The following is a 20,659-nucleotide window of genomic DNA, read 5'->3' on the forward strand; positions in this document are numbered from 1 at the left end:
GATTGTATTTAACTGATTCGGTATCTGTAACAGTGAGTGTACAACCCTTCCACGCAGGAATGTAACACGGAATGCGTTCGGTCATTACAGAGTAAAATATGGTTCGAATATCCCGGTTAATAGGTATGTAATAACGTCATATTTGTTTAAAGGTGAAGGAAAATTTAATTATACTTGAGGAAGAATTTACAAACTTGCGGAAAATAATCATGGTTTGATAGGAGTTGTAGTTTTTGTTCGATTTATAATAATTAATAACTATAAGAGTGTAAGTGTTTAGTTTTAGATAATATTATATTGTGTTTGGTAGTGGCTTTTAAGAATGTAGAATAGAATCTGAATTATAATTAGTTTTGTTCTGCCACATCAATTTTAATAAAAAACTAAATAACACAGAAATGAAACAGAACATAGCGGCAAAAAGTCTCAGCAATTTTGTTAAACCCGCGCTGATTTTCGTTGTCATTCTTAGACCCACCTCGTAAAGACACCCAACCATACCCTAATAATGCCCAGTAAAAAAGCAGTGAACGAAAACAGCAGAGCGTAAAACCACAGCAAAGGTACGTCAGTTAGCACGTTGTAATTTTATGCCCGCGGCACGCGGTTGATTTGCGGCCGGTCACGCTACAGTGACGCACACGTGACACGCCGAAGTGACGGACGCGAAATTGCACGTAATGAGTCACTCGCTATGCGATATTGGACTTTCGTTGAATGACATTGGGTGCGTTTTCGAGTGACCGAAAGTGTCAATAATGACAGCTCATTGTTAGAACATGCAAAATGAGTGGTGAGGTTTGAATAGTTTTGAGGGTAGGTTGTTTGATGGTAAGGTGGCTTTAAAATATATGGTGGTGATAATAATGTATGTAGAACTGATAGTACCATCACAATGTATTTATTAAGAAAAAGATGATATTCAAATTCTCGTAACTCGTAACTAATGTCAATTATTGCTTGTCAATTTTTACAGCAATTTGAAATAGTGATAACAAGGTGATAACAAATAGATGATACAAAATCTAGGTCATTGCTCTATATAATTTACTAAAACTAATACAACCTAAATTTCAACCTGAACCAATAAACCAATCCAATGAGATCCCAATATTAAACTAGATGGGATATTGATAACGTTTCAATAAAACGGCTTATAAAGGTCTAACAGATCTTGAATCACGTTCAGAAATATTGACTCCGATAAGGTGGTAATAAAATATCGCGAGTCAGTCACGATCCTTGTCCCACGCAAGATTTCAGTTTTACCACTCCACAGTCCACATGTTGGGTTTTGCATGGTTCGTGATATGATTTATGGGGCGGGGCTATAATACATCTTGAAGCTTTTTTCTATATACTATGTTTTTAGCTTTTTTTGTATACGTGCATTTTGCGTGAGATGTGACAATTCAGTTGTAAAGCATGAGTTAATATAATATGGTTGTTGTAGGATGGTATTAGGTGACGGATGAAGTATAACTTATTGATTGTATCGCAGTTAAGATGTTTATAATTTTTGAATTGTTGCTGTATGTTAAGTTTGACAATAAAGTGATATTCATATATCACGTAAAGACATACAAATAAATTGATAGTAAAATGCTATTGAAATTAGAGATTTTCTGTAATTACCGTAAAGTTTATATAATAGTAATGTATATAAGTAGTAGCCTTTATCAAAATGTATAGCTGGTTCTGAAAATATGCCCAATCGGTACATATAAAGGTAGGTATCTGAAAAACACCTAGAAGCATACCATACCATTTCATCCATTCGCTCGTATTCAATATCGACACAAATTTGTTGAGGAAACGACGGAATTCCATACCAAATATTTAAAGGAGCGCCTCCACGCATTTCTCTATCCGAGTTTTCCAAAGGACAATAATATATGTGGGTATCCGTATCTGATATGAGCCTATTCAGCAAATTACGACTCGAAAACCATTTGTTTCGAATCGAAGGAACGAAATGGTATCGAGATTCGGCAATGGCGGCGCTAATGCTGAATTTTAATCCCTTTCATGTTGGATTTTTGTCTTGTCGCCTATTTGCATTGCGTGATTTATACGGGCTTCTTTATTACGCGTAATGTTTGTGGATTGTTCTTGTTCATAATGCTTTTTGATGTTGAAAATTGGGGTCACAATTACTTCCTTTTTTTCAATTGTATTAAATCATATCCATTTTGCAGCGAATATAACTATATTTTATTCAAATAGGCAGGTAATGTTACGAATAGACGTTTTTATTTTCCATTTTGTTTTCAGTTCATATTTCATATCGCCGTTTTATTCTGTTTATAATTTTATTGAAGCATGTTGTCTGTTAATACGAGATGAGTTAAAATTCTCGCAACAAAAATACTATTATTAGCTTTAAGTTCCACATCTATGTTTAATTAAAATTATATGCGAACTGACTGACTGTTTTTATCTAATTAACATAAAGCGTTGTTTTATTCGTTCACTTTGTGAAATTCGAATAATTTTTATTGAAGTAGGCTTGAAACGTAAACTTTCATAATTTTAAATTAGCATCCGTAGAGCGAATTCACCGAGAGAGGAAGGAACTTGTTAATTATTCTTCTAAAATAAAATTAATTACAATGTTGAGACAGGCATCATGCTGAAGGGATTCTCATTTCATTCGTGATTGTTACTTGAAACAAGGTACTTTGGAAGTACTTTACTTATCCTTTATTCTTAGATACTTTACATGTACGAGTACCTACCTACTCGTACATGTAAAGTTGTACACATACCTTTTTTTACGTTGGGAAATGGATTTACGCATCCCCCTCTACAGTTTTACTGCACGAGGGGGTATGTGAGACTCGCATGAAGTCATACCCACTAAAACCCAACGGTGGCCACCGTTCATCTTCAGCGACAGGGGTTAACAGCCAGGCCTTGTCGTACATATACCTATGTGTTTATGAAAATAAACGTGTTTATAATTATTTCTGCTAAACTTCATTTCTTATATTTTATGTCGTATCTACCTACAACTGGAATAAGCATTATGTTTAATGTCTGTAACATAATTAATACTTAGGACAGGAAGTTAGGTTAAGACTTTTTAGTATAATATGTAGTAGGTAGGTACTAATTAAGCGTTATTCATTCCGCTAAGTATTATAAGTATCTAATTGTTATACCAATAAGTTACACAATACACATAGGTATTCATATATTTTGCTATCATGTGTAACTTTTTACTTTTGACGATTGATTGAAAACAATACGCAAACCTACTAAGTGTGGAGTAAATTGGCAATATTTTACGATTCGCCTGTACGGGGCAGTAAAGAGGCGGTGGCAATTTAACGATGCTTATTCCCCGTGACCTGCCCTTATTTCGCTCTGGTGGAATGGCAGGTAATGACGGCTGATGAAAAAGGACGAACGTCAGCTATGGTTGTTCTTCGCTTTTTATTGTTAAGGGGAAGTGGAGTAAATCTTTTTAGTTAGGTTTCAGTTGGTGGTTTGTCTTGGTTTGCTGACTGAGCTGTCGAGAATATGATGGTTGCAGCGTGAACATGAATTACCTATATTTTGTTGAGGACAGAAGAAATATATCAGTAAAATATATCAACAGGGAAAATCTTACCTGTTATTTATATACTTAATCTTAGCCTCTCTATTTTATTTAAGGACATATTATAAACATCTTGTGCGTGAACTGAACAACTTCTGTGCAATTTACGTAATAAAGAATATAGGTAATACTATCACGATGATAAGAAATTACAAAATAAACTAATATAAATAAAGGTAAATAAATCCCTATCGCTTATTCACTATACCTAATATTATCGTCTTTACCTATAGAAGTCGCTTGTATACAAATCAATTTCAAAACCCTAAGTAATAAATCTGTAAAAGTAAACTATAATTTACATCCCCAATAATAATCTATTCCACCGTTCACAGTGATAAATCACGAATATCTCAGTACGTTTAATACACTCAGTATTCTACTCAATATAAAAAGGATTCTCACCTGATATCACAAAGAAAATATACCTAAAAGCAATTGTGAGATAAATTCCACTCCAGCCCAATTCTGTCCTTACGGGAGTGAGTACTCGCGAAATTTGAAAGCCCAATTTGTTCACGTGAAATGGAAAACGCCAAGGTCAGTATGATACGAACAATCTGCAATTAGAGCCTAAAAAGGATAAAAAAGGATTCATTGTAAACATGCTTTTATTGGAGCTGATTAAAATATAGGTACTGTATCAAGCCGTATTTTTAATATTCGTGTTTTTTAAATTATTATTTCACGATTAGGAGTGGACAATTAAATCTTAATTATCTACCCATTCGAGCGAAACTGAGATGAGAAGCTAACATATAAAATTAAAGTGACTATTTATAAGCAAAATTTTTTAGATGGATTATTGAAACAACATTTATTTATTCATAATAATTATGACACAACCTACAAATTGATGTAATTGAACTTAATTTAATTTCTCATGTTATAAATTACGCATCAATCAATACAACATACTAAACTCAACACCAATCTAAATCATGCATTAAATGACATCAAATCTATACTCAACGAACATTTAAACAGTTCGCAACAACCGCGGGCGAACTAGCTAAATGTTAGCTAATTCAAATTGAAACACGACCACGAAATTCGTCATACGACAGCGCGCAACGTTACGCAACTTTAATTTCATTTTGACGAAATTTCGCCGGATTTTAATCGAGTTTCGGCTCGTAACTCCGACGTAACGGGGCGCGGTTTGATCGCCTAAACGTCTTTATGCTGCTGTTGAGGCAATTCGCTTGCCATCTGTGAATGCGCGGTTTAGTTATCATTTGACGCGACTTTTAATTGATTTTAAGAATTTATTTCTTTATTTTCTCATAAAAAATTTTTTAATGTATAAATAATTTGTGCAAGTTCTAGTTCTTATATTGTATCTTCATATTTTGGGAAAGATAGCTTAAAAATGCATACAAATCACTATTTCGAATAATTTTTTCAAAAAAATGCTTGTGCCACCTCCCATACGTAAGCCATAGTTACGTTATTACGTAGAGTAGCTTACTCTACATATTTAATAAATAATAATAAATAATAAATATTTCGTGACTCTTTTCCTACAGGGCACGATCTGATCCCATACTAAGCTTTCGCTTGTGTTATGGAAACCAGATGGCTGATAAACATAGATACATATATTATTTTAAATAAATACTTATATTGATAATTAACACCCAGACACAGAGCAAAACATCTATGTTCATCACACAAATATTTGCCCCGGGTGGGAATTGAACCCACGACCAGTGACTTGGAAGGCAGGGTCACTACCAACCAAGCCAACCGGCCATCAGTCATTTGTACGTAAGCTTTATTTCAACAAATAATACATATTTATCTGGAATACCCTTCCTTCTTCCATTGTATCTTCTGTATCCTCATTCCTCAAGTCAGTTAAAACATAAATTCTTATCAAATCACACCTCCGATTCACCACAATAACATAATATTGTTAATATCTACCGTGCAGGCCAAATTATAATTATTTAATTACCACCGGCGCCTGTGATAAACTCATTTTTACGAACCTTAACAGTTATCGTCGCCGTTTTAATTTTAAATTAAGTGGATTTTACGTTCTGCGAGCCTTTGAGTCTTGGAATTGAGAAAAAAGTGCCTTAAGCCAGTATTTCATTTTGTCCCGTGGGTTTGTAAAGCTAATATTCTTTACTTGAATCTTTTTCAATGATAATAGTGTTGTTCTTTGATATTGTTTAAGTAATTTTATTACAAGCTGCTTTACCTTCACGTTTACGATATCAATTTATGATTTATTCATAAGAGAATTCTTTAAAACATCTTTTACGTTATACTTTGATATTTTGTACGCTGATACTTCGTAATAATAATGACGATCATCATCTGTCTTCAGATCTTTTCCTATATTAAAAAAAATCATGCGTCTATTACTTAAGGTCACCTCACACCTACCTTTACTGGAGCCGTCCGGACCGCGCAGTATCGAACACTCCTCTATAGTGCCGAACGGCGTGAACAACTGCCGGACATCCTCTTCGGTCTGTTGCTTGCTAAGCATCCCCACGAACAGCTTTCGATCTGCGACGGAGAGATTTCATTGAATTAATCATATAATACGTCCACACCGAACATTGAGCACCACATAAGCCGAGCGGTGTTGCGTGGCGCGGCGGTATCACCGGACCATGCCAATTACCCAGAATAAACCCAAATTTTTGGCGGTTTCAGCTGCGTGACGGACTACCCTAATTCGTTTGGATTTAGCTCAGGACAAGTCATGGGTGCAGTAAGAAGATAGTGGTAATTAATCTGTGTTTAACGATGCATAGTAGCTTTTAATGCATGTGCCAAAACTCATACCCAAGTAATGGACAGATGGTATCATTTATGTTATGAATGATTATTTAAAAAAGGGCCTGTGAATAATTCAGTAGGCATTCGAGCTATGGAAAAACATGGAAGATTAGTATACCATTTTGTACGAATGTCTATCGCGAAAGAATTTATCGCAAAAACGTTGTATTTAAAACAATTTCTTAATGCACTCATGATAACATCGTCCTGCTACTCGCCGCCGCCCCGACACGCGACCGCACCACCGTTATGCCTATAATCACACAGGCTGCGATCCGAAGCGATTATAATTTCCACGTACATTGCTCAATAACTTCGAACATCAACCAGCCGACGCAGTGACGTCCAAACAAAACAAGCAATGTAAGTACAGAAAGCAAAACACGACGGATTCGCCTGCTAGATTGGGCTCCGGTGACACAAAACAACCACAGCCTTCTATAAAACACATATTACACACAGTTTTAGTTAAAATGAAACAACGAACAAAATTCAAACCCAGACCAACACATAATTAGCACAATACACTAAAATGGTCTCCGTCAATTTGAGGTTTTCGTAGCTTACTAATGTTTCGATAGTATAAAGTTCTGTAAAGTGAATCTTCTGAATTAAAAGACGATTCACTCCTTGTATTTTAATACTACGAAAGCCTCAACGTATTCATTAGCTTATTACATGATAATTTAGACGACTTCTGATTGAGCATTAACTAATGCTTCCTTCGTATTGAATGCGGTACTAGGACGATCCGAAATTATTACATAATACATTACGTTATCTATAAGAATATCGTGTGACGATTATGTTCCACAACCCGCAATGTACTGCGTAATGTTCGGATCGCACCGGACCGCGTTTAAATCAGCCTTATCCGCTCGCGAACCCAATAATCTAACGCTACTAGCGACAAATTTTGTACGTGTTACATTGGCTCTTTACAGAAATCAGATGTTCATATAAATAAACGACAAAATAGCAATAAAACACTAATTACTTCTCGAAAATGAATACGAAAACAAAATAACTGTTACATCACGACGATTACTAAGTGCAGAGTGAGTAATTGCGTTCGATGTCGAATCTAGTCGAGTTCGAGGCGAGGGTGCCTTAGTTTTATTACACAAAATAACCACAAAAACTTTAAAATAACGCCACATAAAACCAAACAATCTGAAGGCTTTGCTCAAATGGATTTTTAATTCTGCCGCTTTATACGTAGGTATGAACGGCCATTGTATTCTCCATAACACAGAAAACTTGAAAGAGTTTAAAGTCCATTATCATATCGTTTTATTCCATTGGATCAAGCCTTGCATTTCATTTCTTTTATTCCGAAATTATAAATTTGAAAACATTAAAAATTCATAACATAAAACCAGAAAACATAAATGGCTAATTTCACCGTAAATTCATTACCATCAAAGTAAGGCTTTGACAAGGATAATCTCATTAAATCATTAATTTTTAGCTTCTCTTGCCTCATCTAACTGTCATTAACATAAAGGAAACTTTTAGAAAAATTCGAGCTGAAAATATTTAACATGCCTTCATCAAACGCTCTTAAGGTAATGTTTTCGCTAATTAATTTTTTGGTAATTGACGTTTTTAAAAGCCCTTATGGAGCTTCAAGATTATATTATAATACTTCTTCTTTCTTTTAAAATAATTAAAGGCAAAAAAAATCTAATAATAAAGAAACAATATTTATCAAAAGCTCCAATATAATTTTGTTTCATAAAAGAGTATTTATTGTTTATAAATTGAAGAACCAGTACACTGAAGATGTACTATTACAAAAAGTTATTTCGCATTTAACAAAATGCTCAATGTACAATTAGCCTGGTGAAATAGCCGTAAAGGAAAAAGCAAGGCGAACTCGGTAGATTCGACGTGGAACTGTCTCCCTCGCGCTATTTCACAGTGAACAGAACAGCCTATGCACAATAAACGCTACCTTGGTCCGCCTACGCGCGCCGCCTTGTCGCGCCCCCTGCAAAATAAGAACATGCTTCACACGCTTTCCACCGCTTGACTTCTTAGCTCAATGGATATTTGCTGACGCACTTAATGCGCAATGTATTGCGTGTATTTGGTTTTCATCTTGCTGGTACTATGTAAAGGTGAAAATTGTTTGGGCGGGTTCTCACCAATTTAAGATGTTATTTCATAATTTGTTGTTTTGCGTTTGTGATGAAGAATCATTAGCTACTTTTCATGATTTTTCACGTGTTTATAATTAAATTTATTTATTCGCACGAGCTTTCATAATAAATATCATATCAGCCTTTGAGGATCGAAAATTTCGAATTAACTATAAAATTAATTCCCAAAGGCATGGATATAATACGAACCGGTACAAACATTGGAAATCGATTTGATGACGTAATTGCTTTCATAATAACTGACATTAATTAATTTATGTCAAGTAGTGTTTGCTGTGAAGTTACAAATTCAAATGATTTTCACACATGATTCGTTTTGTTTTAGACAAAGGTCAATACGTATTAACATAATTAAATAATGAGTATTGTTATTGCATTGTTAACGTATTTAAATAATTCTAAAAGGTTCATTGTTTTAAGTCATCTTATTCTTGTCTACAAATTTTATTACATCGTAGAGAAACCGTAGTTAAAGTTACTTTGGGTTAATGTGAAAATAGAAGTATTCTATATTCGGATTTCCTTGTACATAAATAATATGAGCAGTATTCTATATTCGGATTTCCTTGTACATAAACAATATGCATCATGTGACATTTAAAATGAGGACGATATTTAATTACAGCCTATAGTGCCATGGACTAAATACTTAAAGGTCAATCACCATACTATAAGTGTTGATAAACATTTTGATGATATTTTAATGTTTAGGCGTATACTTAGTGTATATTTAGTAAATGTGTTCTAAATTAGTTTGTTCGTTTAGTTGTTACTTTTGAACTACTTGGCATTTCAAGTTCGATTGATATAATATGTTTTAGGGATAAGGTTTTTTCAACTGGTGTTTAAGATTGAAAATATTGGAATGTAATTTTCATTTTTGATTACTGATATAATTTAATGAATAAAGGTATTAAAGAATAAATGTGGATACAATCGTGTGGCGGGACACCGCTATGTAGGTATCTATTTCAAATAGTACGGAAAGCATTGCAAGAAACATTCCAATAAGAAATCCCTCTATAAAATTTTAATTTTGAAGCATCGTTATAAAAATAATTCGCTAACTCAGACCAATTATCCTTTGTCTCAAATTTAAATTCGAAGCAATATCCTTTGGAGGTCCAAAGCGAGGACCAGAGGGCGCACGTCCACAACGTGCTTTGCAAATATCTGTACCGGTGGCGGGCGGTCATTAAATTCAGATTTATACCCGGCTACCGGGCTATCTCTCCCGGGCGACTCCGCTAATGACCGGCTAAATTGTGATCATTTCGCAGGGGTGAACAAAAAAGCGGAGTGATTGCTTTTGTTGTAAGCACCTGCAATTTGTGAATTATATTGGTGGGGCTTTCGCGTGGTTCTCGTGTCAAATTGAATACTATTGGACATTCTGAATAGACGATATATCCTGCTTCGGTTTCTGGTTTAGGTAAAGGCAGTACTAATTTGGGGATTTGATATTGTATCCATTTAACATTAAAATATATTTTTATATAAAAGAGTCAGGTGGCTATAGGAGAACATGTTATCAAAAGTAAGAAATTGCATTGTGCATTATTTCATACATTATAAGTTGAGTTAAAGTTATTTTAAAAACGTATGTTTATTACTCCCTCGCACTAGCACCTGAGCCTTAAAAAGGTGAAAATTCATACTTCTAAATAAAACATAGTTCTTTTAACATTCATGTGATACGTAAAAAGCATATAGAACGAAAAATATAGTTTATAATTTAAACATGGTTAGAAATTTGACAACCCTAGTTCGTAATAGTGTGGGAGTGAGACAAAAGGTGTCGTCGGATAAACAGGCAACGGAAATACATTGTGATTAGCCAGTTATTAGTTATAAGACAATAACTTAGTATTACAGAGTTCAAAGTAGTGTGAAATAGGCTTAATGGCTATATGTAACATGTGATTATAATAATTATTAACTCGCTTATGGCGTAATTAAGTGGGTATAAAGTTCTTAATTAGAATTAAGGGTTGTGAGTTTATAGATTTATGTATGTTTTTAATTAATTATAGAGTTGCAATTCATGTGTATAATTGCAATTACTTAGGCGATTTAAATATTATTAAATTTAGATATACACAGTACACACAATACTACACAATATTCAATTGACTTATTTGACGATTTTAGGGCCGATTTTTCAATTGCTTGGATAAAACTTATTCGTCGAATAATGTATAAAACTACCATATTAAAAACGTATTCTAATTGCCCGTATTTGACAGTTTAAGTGACATTTTAATATTATCGTGTAAATTGTAATACTTTATTGGACGGATAAGTTTTATTCAAGCATTGAAAAATCGGCCCTAACAACTATAAATTAATTCGAAAGATAAAATTCTCAAATCGCAATGTATTTTCAAACTGGAACATTTAGGTATTGAACTATAGTGCTTTTCAGTCGTAATTTTGACTTAAGGTTATTTTACAAAATACCATTGATCTCGCTACAATAATTCACTCAACAAAATATATAACTGCAATTAGCCGCAGTCCGGTCGCACCTGAGTCGCAGCGTCAAATCAGTCGCAGCTTAACCCTAACTCCGCCGGGATCCGCCTTAATCCGTCGGAATCGTGTCGTGTCCGCACCGTCCACGTCGCGGTTATTCTTTGAATCATTAAAGAGTTGTAATACTAAGGACTTTAGTAGATTTGTGAAAGCTGTATTAATTGTGTCTGAGAGTGAATTGTAGCTTGATTTATTACCAGATTCATTTGTTTTAAGAAAATTGCTATTTTGTTGAATATTTTTGGATTGATACGCTATCATGAATCTCGTAATGAATATTGAATTATTATTCCGCTGATAATTTTTTTTAATTATTTGTATGCGTAGTTTTTGCCTTTATGTATCATGATGACATGATATATAATTAATCAGTAAAAAAAATAACTAGGAATTCTCACATAAACTGGTGAAATTAATTTCCAGTATAATAATATGAATTAAAAGAAGTTAAATTATAAAATGTGTACAGGGAATTCTTCTATTTTATATATCCTAACGATAATCCTTCTAGAACCGTCTAGAATTCCATACCCGCGACAAGACTACAAAAACACACCTAATTCAAAATAAACATCAATCTCTACCTGTAATACGATATACCTGATTGAATAAGTATAGGTGTGGGTCTCGCATCCATCATTCCAACATATTGTTTGGTTGCAGAATAACAACGCATCGGTTGTAACGTGAATTTATGAGGGTATGCTATTATTGATGAATTTCGTGCCGCATTAGGGGGTTAACGCGACGAGGAAAACGAGCCGGTGCTTTTTATGAATTTTTTAGATCCGCCTCTTGATGTAATTCGATTTTGATTGGATAGTTCGACGATTTTATTACGGAGATGTTTATAGCGTGACTTGGGATGGATTTTTTTATCGTTTACATTTTAAATTATGGTCATTTGCTTGCAATTTATTTGAAAGCTACGATTTGTGTTGAGGGATTTATACGTTTTTAGATTAATACGCCTGATATTTTCTCATAAATTTTTAAAATATCTCAATCCACCTAAAACACGTCCCTCCTATAATAAAATAAATCATTTTCATCCCTAATCGTTACGATAACATACCTAAATAAATATTTGTTTGCAACATCGACCGTCCTTTTCCGATATTAGGATATTCTTTTGTGATTAAAAAATTAACGTTGATATAATTATAAAATCTACTTTCTATAAGTAGCTGAGCAATTCTACACCAGTCAATTGTAACCATCTAATCCTGGATAGATTAGATCCATAGAACCCAGTCAAAGAAGTCCCGTTGAATTTATTAAAAATTCCATTCACAGATTTTCTTTCAACTCAATAGCTTCGTGAATTTCACTCGAATTTAGTTAGTTGCAGGTGCTGTCAGAAAACGTTCACTTGATTCTATTAATTAACGATTCTGTCGCTATATTCCGCTTTGAATAGCCAATTACACTGGTAATTGGAGGTCGGGAGGTCGTCGTCTTGGGAGATGCTTCTGGAATGACATATGAAGAGTACGCTTTTGATTGAGTAATAGGAACGTGTGTAGTGTGTTTTATGTGGAGAAAAACATTAAGTTTCATTTAATTATTCAAAAAGAATGCACATTAATTACTTGTTTATAAATTAAGTATACTTATATTGAATTTAATTTTTTTTTATGTCAGAGCAAGCAAAGGAGTAGGTGGGCCTGATATTAAGTGGTCACCACCGCCCTTAAACACTTGAATTAGAAATATTCCTTTTTTACACTAAAAGCTAGCAATTACATTTTAAGCTCTACATTATTTTAAAACACAGTTTGTACTGTTTTCTTGATAAACTTAGAAAAAAAAGACGTGTATGAATTTTCGTTTCAACTACCATTTGTCCAACTCTGAACTAATCATTAAATCCTTAACACTGAAAAATGTGTACGTGTACTAGTGTACACACGGAAGAAGTGAAACTTCTTTATGACCTTATTTTTCAAAAAATAATTTACTATTTGCAACGTTACAGAAATACGTCGAATCACGCGTGGTATAAGAAAAAGATGGCGCGTAACGGAAAAATGTTACGCGTAACGAAAAAATGTAACACTACATTTTTTCCAACACCGATAAAGAAGTTTCACTTCCATAAACTAAAAACCAATTTCCATATACTAGTTAACGTATACAAAGCGGTTTAAGTACACCCAAATTACGTTTATAATATGTTTGTTTATGAACGCCGACATTGTATTAAGGGTGTTAGTGTGTAACAAGGGTCGACTTCGTTAAAATATCTCTATTAAACTGCCTCATGTGTGTATTACCGAATTCCAACACGTGACAGGTACAATGTATGTGTTAGGACTCAGGTCTAGTTTATGATTTAATTGTGCTTATATTGGACAGATTAAAGTTAGTAGATTACGCGTATGAATGTGAATGAATGAATGTACGTTTTGTGTCGTTTATTTTACGGCTGGTAGAATAGATTTTAATTGGAAATTTTTGGGAGGTTCTTATTTATGGTACATTATCTACTGAATATATGCTTACTTATTCTCTTAAATAATTTGGAGCAATGAACTTTGTAATAATGCATAGTCGTTTTACGGATAAAGTTATAAAAATATTTATCAAACTTGTCTCCTGTGAACGCGTTAAGCCCCGATTAAATCCAGATTCCGTCAGTTTTAATCGCCGAAAAAATATTTAATTAACGTAAACAAAACGTTTTAACGCTCAGACAGGTTAAATTGCATCTACGTTGTATACAACGTTTAATTAATGCAATGGATTAATCTGCTACGTGCGTCCGACGCTTGTCATTGTCAGCCTTCGTTAGGAGCTAGCACGCTTCGCTCTGTCGCCACGCTTTCGTGTTTGGTGGGACTGTTTCTTACTGTCAAAACGGGTTTAATGATGTTTTTGTCTTCACAGAATAGCACCTTTGTGCATCCAACGCTTGACATTGTCAGCTTTCGTTAGGAGATAGCACGCTTCGCTCTGTCGCCACACTTTGGAGTTTGGTGGGATAGTTTCTTAATGTCAAATCGGGGTTCACAATGAGTTTTTATAAGTAGAAAATGTGGACAATGTGTTGGTAGTTAATGACATAATCTAGTACAGAAATTTACCTTTTTTATTGTGATGCTAGTTAAATATTAAAAACTCAAGTAAAACACAGGTAAAAACACAGAGAGTTGGTCATATATTATATCAATAACACGACTATTAAAAGTATGAGAATAATTTTGTTAGTTCATTTTAAACAACAACGTACATCACTTATTATATATTTGTATGTTAATTAACAATGGGTATAATGTCTAGTCTAAAAGTCCCACTTAATCGCAATATCTAGCCACCCTACACTGGACTATGTGCTCTGTGGATACACAGTACACAGTTCAAACGACAGCTATGGTAATGATGTTATAATACGTCCGTGATGACATATGAATGAAGTAATCATGAAACTGCTCAACAATAAGAGATAATTGACGCTACATTGTTCTGTGATGATGGAAAAATGGAATATTATATGGGCGCGAGTTGAATGTGGTAGGAAATGGTATTTTAATTTCAGTTTGTGTTTAAGAAGATAGAGATAAGAGCACTTTTACGTTTTTAATTTGTTAAATATTAAAAATCTATATTAAATATTAGAATTATTTATTAAAGCATAGCATCTCTTCAATGTCACAATAACTATCCACAAAGAAATATTTTTATTTTAGTTAAAATGTACTATTCAGTAAAAATTAAATCTCATCAAATATACTCATAATCACGTAAACTACTCCACTAAAGCAATAACAAATATCACATTCCTTCCAAACTAAGAATCACCCCCAACATAATCCAGCAACTCTTCTCATTTTCAGTTATTTTAATTCAAACAAAAATGACTAGTCGCGATAAAGATCAGTCATCAGCCCGTTATCGGATTACAGAGGGCCCGAGGCTTAGAAACGGCCATAATGGTGCTAAAAACCGATCCTATCTTTACATTAGGCCTTATAAACGTCGTGATAAACCCTGAAATACGCTTTATGACAGTACCGTAATTAAAAATTTGAGTTCGGCACCATTAGTTTTTATTTGGGCGGGTTATTCTTTGTTTTTTAGAAATTATGACCGTATCATGCGTGATACCTTTTTTCGTTTTGAACACTTACTTTAAATACAGCTTATATTGTATCTAAAATTTACCCATCACATTATTCTGCAAATGTAAAAACTTACGCGATATTTTATATGAATTTGAATGTTGGAAAGAATTTAAATGTTCTCTGTACCTATGTGAATTTTCTTACGCAAATGGTGAAATATATACGTACTTTGTAACACATAGATTTTTTCGCAATCGTTTTTAAATATTTATTTGTAAACAACCTTTGGGTACCATATAACTCTTGTAACGCAAAAGTAAAAAAAGGATCATATTCAATACTAGCTGCGCCTCGCGGTTTGACACGCCTGGCTTCGCTCCTATTGGTCTTAGCGTGATGATATTATATAGCCTATAGCCTTCCTCGATAAATGGGCTTTCTGACACTGAAATAATTTTTCAAAATGGACTAGTAGTTCCCGAGATTAGCGCGTTCAAACAAACAAAGAAACTCTTCAGCTTTATAATATTAGTATAGATAATATCTAGGTTAAAGTTAAATTTTACAATCTACGAGTACATGTAAAATTAAAATGCGCATAACCATTTCTAAATGTAAATTATTACACCGTTTTGTCTCGTGAACAATTCTACAACTTTTAATTGTTTACAATAAAAACTTTTATCACGCGCGGTTCCTGTAGGAATGTTCGCTGTCATTTTAAACAATATATGGGTAGCGTTTTTAATGGGTTAAATCTTGCTTGCAAAGTTTAGTATGTGATGTTTGAGATGATGGAAACGACGTCTTTTCTGTTTGTTTAAATAATTCATAATTGTTTGAATCACTCATTATTTATGGAAGAACATAGATTATTTAATGAATTTAATAGTTTTTCTATCATTAGAATATGGTATGCAAGTACAGTGATTTGAGGTAAGTGTAATTTATAAATAGCTCTTGAAGTTTTTATGGCTGCAAAACAATGTTTTCCTTAATAATAAAGGTCTATCATAATACGTTCTGCATCAATAATAATTATACTACTAAATTAAATTGCAGACTTTATAAAGATTCACAATTTATCAGAGTCATTGAAAGAAACAATCAATAAAACTCCCGTATTAAATAACACGCCCATTGTAGCAAACAATAATTTTCGATAATCATTACATTTAACAAAACAAAAGCTCTGGAACATCTCCCTTGAGTCTAAGTACCTAGGTATTGTAGTCAATCTTTTGTTCCTTACCAATAACTTAGCATTCGAGACATTTGTATTGTAGTTCTGTTTAATTCCCCCGCGGTTTATTCGGAGACCAGGCTAGCCGCACCGTCAAAGGCGACTCTTTTGCTTATATTTTTCAGGTTATAAGAAATGCAGTAATAATCATAGTGTTTATTTTGTTTATGTGCAAAGGAGGTGTTCTTTCTAAGATTTTCCTTATTTTTAGGGGAAAACTACTTTTAAATCACAATTTATATTTCACTAACTGTGCTTCGCGGTTTTACCAGCAGTGCTTCGCTCCTGTTGCTCTTAGCGAGGTGATAGCCTATAGCATTCCTCGACAAACGAATGAACGAAATGAACTCTCTCAGATTTATAATATTAGTGTAGATAATTTTTATTAATAAGATATTAATCAATTTCTACCGTTATGCGTTTTCAAAATTTACTTTTGTCCAACAATTAAAGTCCCCTCAAACGGATCCCTCTAACGATTTACTGTCATAGTTAGTGGAATTTTCATTCATCCGTCATTAAGACGAGAAGTTTGGTCCTCTGTCCCGACTGATTAATTTACGCCTCCCATTATTTACCTAGCAGGAACTCGTAAGTAGGTCAAGGGTGTCTCCCTTATAAGTCGTAATTAAAAAGAAATTAGTTATTCCATGTCATAACAACAGAACTAACTGCGCATCGTTTAAGTTCTTATTAATATGCTATGTTTCTGCTTGCGGCTTCGCTTGCGTTGTGTATAGCTTAATCTATACATATAATAAAATCGTAGGAAAGTCAAAACTGTACATTGAATATTTTTTTAAAAGAATACATAATCCATGATCTATAATCGATATAGAAGCCAAAAACATAGTTTTTAGAATTTTTGTCTGTTTGTCTGTTTGTCGGTTTGTCTGTTTGTCTGTTTGTCTGTATATTTGTCCGAGCTAATCTCGAAAAGTACCGCATAGATTGACTTCAAATTTTGCATGAATATTACTAACAGGTCGGGTGAGGCTTTTATATACACATTATCATGCTATCACCTCCGGGGGAGGAGCTGTGAACCTTTATTTTTCTAACGTATTCCGTGTATTACACAGCGTACAATCTAAAGACTCATGTTTAAATGTTGTTTTTGGGTAAGCCACGCTATTATCTAGCTTTACACTATAAAAACTACGTCATTTACGTAATTTTGGCAGAGAAACAGTTTAATGAATCTTAGTAGTATAAAGACAAATTTGAAACAGCGCCATCTATGAGACTTCATTAAAATCAAATCAATTTACATGTTTAACGCTTCTTGCAAATTTATAATTAAAAATTAAATAATATGATATTGGTGGGGTTTTTAATTGTACTTATTTATTTAACTTTTTAACCCATGTCTTCCCAGAGTCCACTTCAGGTGCTTATATTTTATGTGAATATACTAAATAAAATTTTACAAGTGAGGGTAGATGTTTATTATTTGATGTCAAACAAGACACTAGAGGTATTAACAGTTAATTGTGACATTTTAAAAGATCCTTCTTGCGTTCCCACAAAAGGTAAGTTGTAGCTTTTATATTTATTCTTTATTAATTAATTATATAGTTAGACTCATGTTTTTAATTAGAATTGAAGTAACGACAAAATAAGAAAATGATGAAATTTTATTTTTATGTATAACTTTTACAAGACTATATTAAACGCCCAAAGAAGGTCACTTTAGTTCTTGATAGAATTTTATTTGTTAGTAGCTTTTTAATAAAATTAGGTAAAGTAATCTTTTCATTTTTTTCATTTACAGATTCAATGTTCAAAAAAATTAACGATTTGCATGAGGATGTAGTAGAAATAAGTATCCTGGCGCGTGGTCAATTGTTGACTAAAGTTAATTTCCAACGTATGGTACAATCATTGGAAGAATCTTGGGTAATTTTAGAGGATATTTTTCGGGAATGAGAAAAGGGGCAGCCAACCACGTATCAGCGTGCGTGCGTGAAAATCTACCTACGTTTTAGTACCAAAAAAAATGTTAATTTGAAACGTAAATATTGCACTCACAACTACTGTACAAGTATGATTTTTAATCGTGCTTTACTGTCATCTGACTGTTTTATTATCGTTATGGCTATCGCGGTACAGATCGTACTGGGATCAGAGTACATATTATTTATCAATTGGTGTGGTAATATACGTACCACACCAAGTAAAATATTTACAATCATACCAAATGGATTAACACGGTATGTACATAAGGCGGTCTTATCGCTTACTAGCGATCTCTTCCAGACTGCCCAAGGTAAGAGATAAAGAATTATACTCATGATCCAGCAATTTTCAACCGAAAAAGAAGTTTTTCTGTAATTGGTAGTTGTTTCATTTATTTATTTTAAATACCTAATTTTACTTTTATATTTGCCCATTTGCATTACATTCAGCTTCCATAAAACTTATAAAAATTTTATGTTTATTTCTGTCTAATATAAATACTCTTTTTTAGATATAAATAACAAAAACAACTTTTATATTAAAATTTAGTACCTTGGGAAGATATTATCTATGTGTTAATAGAACAATACATAAAGGAAATTATGTTACGATTTTATACAATGAAAATATGTAAAAAAAATATTAGCAGGTGTAATTATTAAATTGATCCCGAACCCAAAACTGTAGTTAATTTTTTTTGTCATTTAGTGTTTAATTCATGTCAATTGGTTCATAAATAAAAAAAAATATGATCATTTAAATAATCACGGCGAACATTTGCTAAGGCATTCATGTACAAGGTGTAATCGTTCAGTGTGCACAGGCGATTTTTTTTGTAAGTATTACAGATAACAAAAAACTTTAAACTGATATCGAAAGTACTTAACCTAATAATGGCCGTAATCATTTTTTTAAATAAATCGAGAAATATAAAAAAAAATATCTTTAAACCCTCCCATACATTAAGTACATACTATGAAATATGAATATCCCATATATGTACATTTAATATGAAAGATTTTAGCTTTCTTTTTCTTTTTTGGTGCTTTAATTACTTCGCAAATTTGAAGTGGCATTTTCCACGCTTTTCCCGAACATTGTCACGCATTTTCCGGATATTTTCCGGGTATTTCCCGGACATTTTCACACATTTTCCGGGGGATTTTCCAGATATCCCCGGAAAATGCCCCGGATTTCCGGAAAGTACGTAAGTTTTTTAGCTTAGATTAGTAATAAATTCTATTAACAATTCTATGAATTGTTTATGGTAGTACGTGTTTACTAAATAATTATAATATGTAAAGTAGTAACTACTATGCAGTCTCTATTCCACGCGGACGAAGTCGCGGGCACAGCTAGTTAATTATATACTAAAACTTTCCTCTTTATTGTAATTAATGCATCACAATAAGTTGTGTAGTTTTCAAGATCTAAGCATACATATGGACAGACAGTGGAAAGTGACTTTTGTTTTATACTACGTTCTTAGGTACTTTGTGGGATAAAAAGGTAAATATATAAATGATCTTTTACCTACCACCATAGTAATAAATTCTTAGTTAGCCATTTGCTGAACCGATTCGAGCAATAATACAAAAGTCAACGATGCTCGAAATGTTAATGTTCTTAAGATTAAAGCATTATTTTTTGCATATTTACTGTCAGAATAATATAGAAGAAGAAGAAAATATTATATAGAAACAGAAATTGTGTGAAATTAAAAGAACTTAAATATAATTTCATGCATTAATAAATCTTACAAATTTAAGATGAATACCGATAGTTTAGCATAATAAAAAGTGTAGACCTTTTTATGCCTTTATAAGAAAATTTTCGATTGTTCAAGTCGTGTTGGACGACCAAAATAATATATTATTTGTAGGGTTGATTTTTTATTTCTAAAAGAATCCTTTCTCTTTGCGTATCTTGTTGCTGCAAATAGCCTTACCCAATTGAGGGGCCTAAAAAAGGAAAATCAAGGATGACACAGTACGAAATAGAAAATGTAAGGTGCATTTCTGTACATTTATTTATGCGAGGGTCCTTTCAAAGTTCTTTGAAGAATGACTTGCCTCCAGTATAATGTCCGGTGGAGCTCCGGGTCCTTAAATGCGTCCGGGATTTTTGAGGTATTGCTCTGTAGATATATTGTATTATATTATTTTCAGTTAGTAAGAGAGTTAATTTGTATTTAAATAAGTTTAATGAACAGAGCGAAAATATTTTCGATACGATAAAGAGATTTGATTATTGTTTACACTTTTTTGATACTTTATAAAATAATTAAGGA

The 20,659-nt window shown here is 33.1% G+C and overlaps 1 protein-coding gene across 1 annotated transcript in view; it reads right to left on the reverse strand.

The window, feature by feature from the left end:
• The window catches only part of LOC123693918 (CUGBP Elav-like family member 4), a 536,298-nt gene that overhangs the window by 100,732 nt on the left and 414,907 nt on the right, over positions 1–20,659 (reverse strand). The window contains exon 5 of the mRNA XM_045639187.1: positions 6,002–6,127. Coding sequence (XP_045495143.1) covers positions 6,002–6,127 — 126 coding nt within the window. The remainder of the gene's footprint in view (positions 1–6,001; positions 6,128–20,659) is intronic.

Source organism: Colias croceus, chromosome 8 (assembly GCF_905220415.1).
Source record: "Colias croceus chromosome 8, ilColCroc2.1".
NCBI classification, from domain to species: domain Eukaryota; kingdom Metazoa; phylum Arthropoda; class Insecta; order Lepidoptera; family Pieridae; genus Colias; species Colias croceus.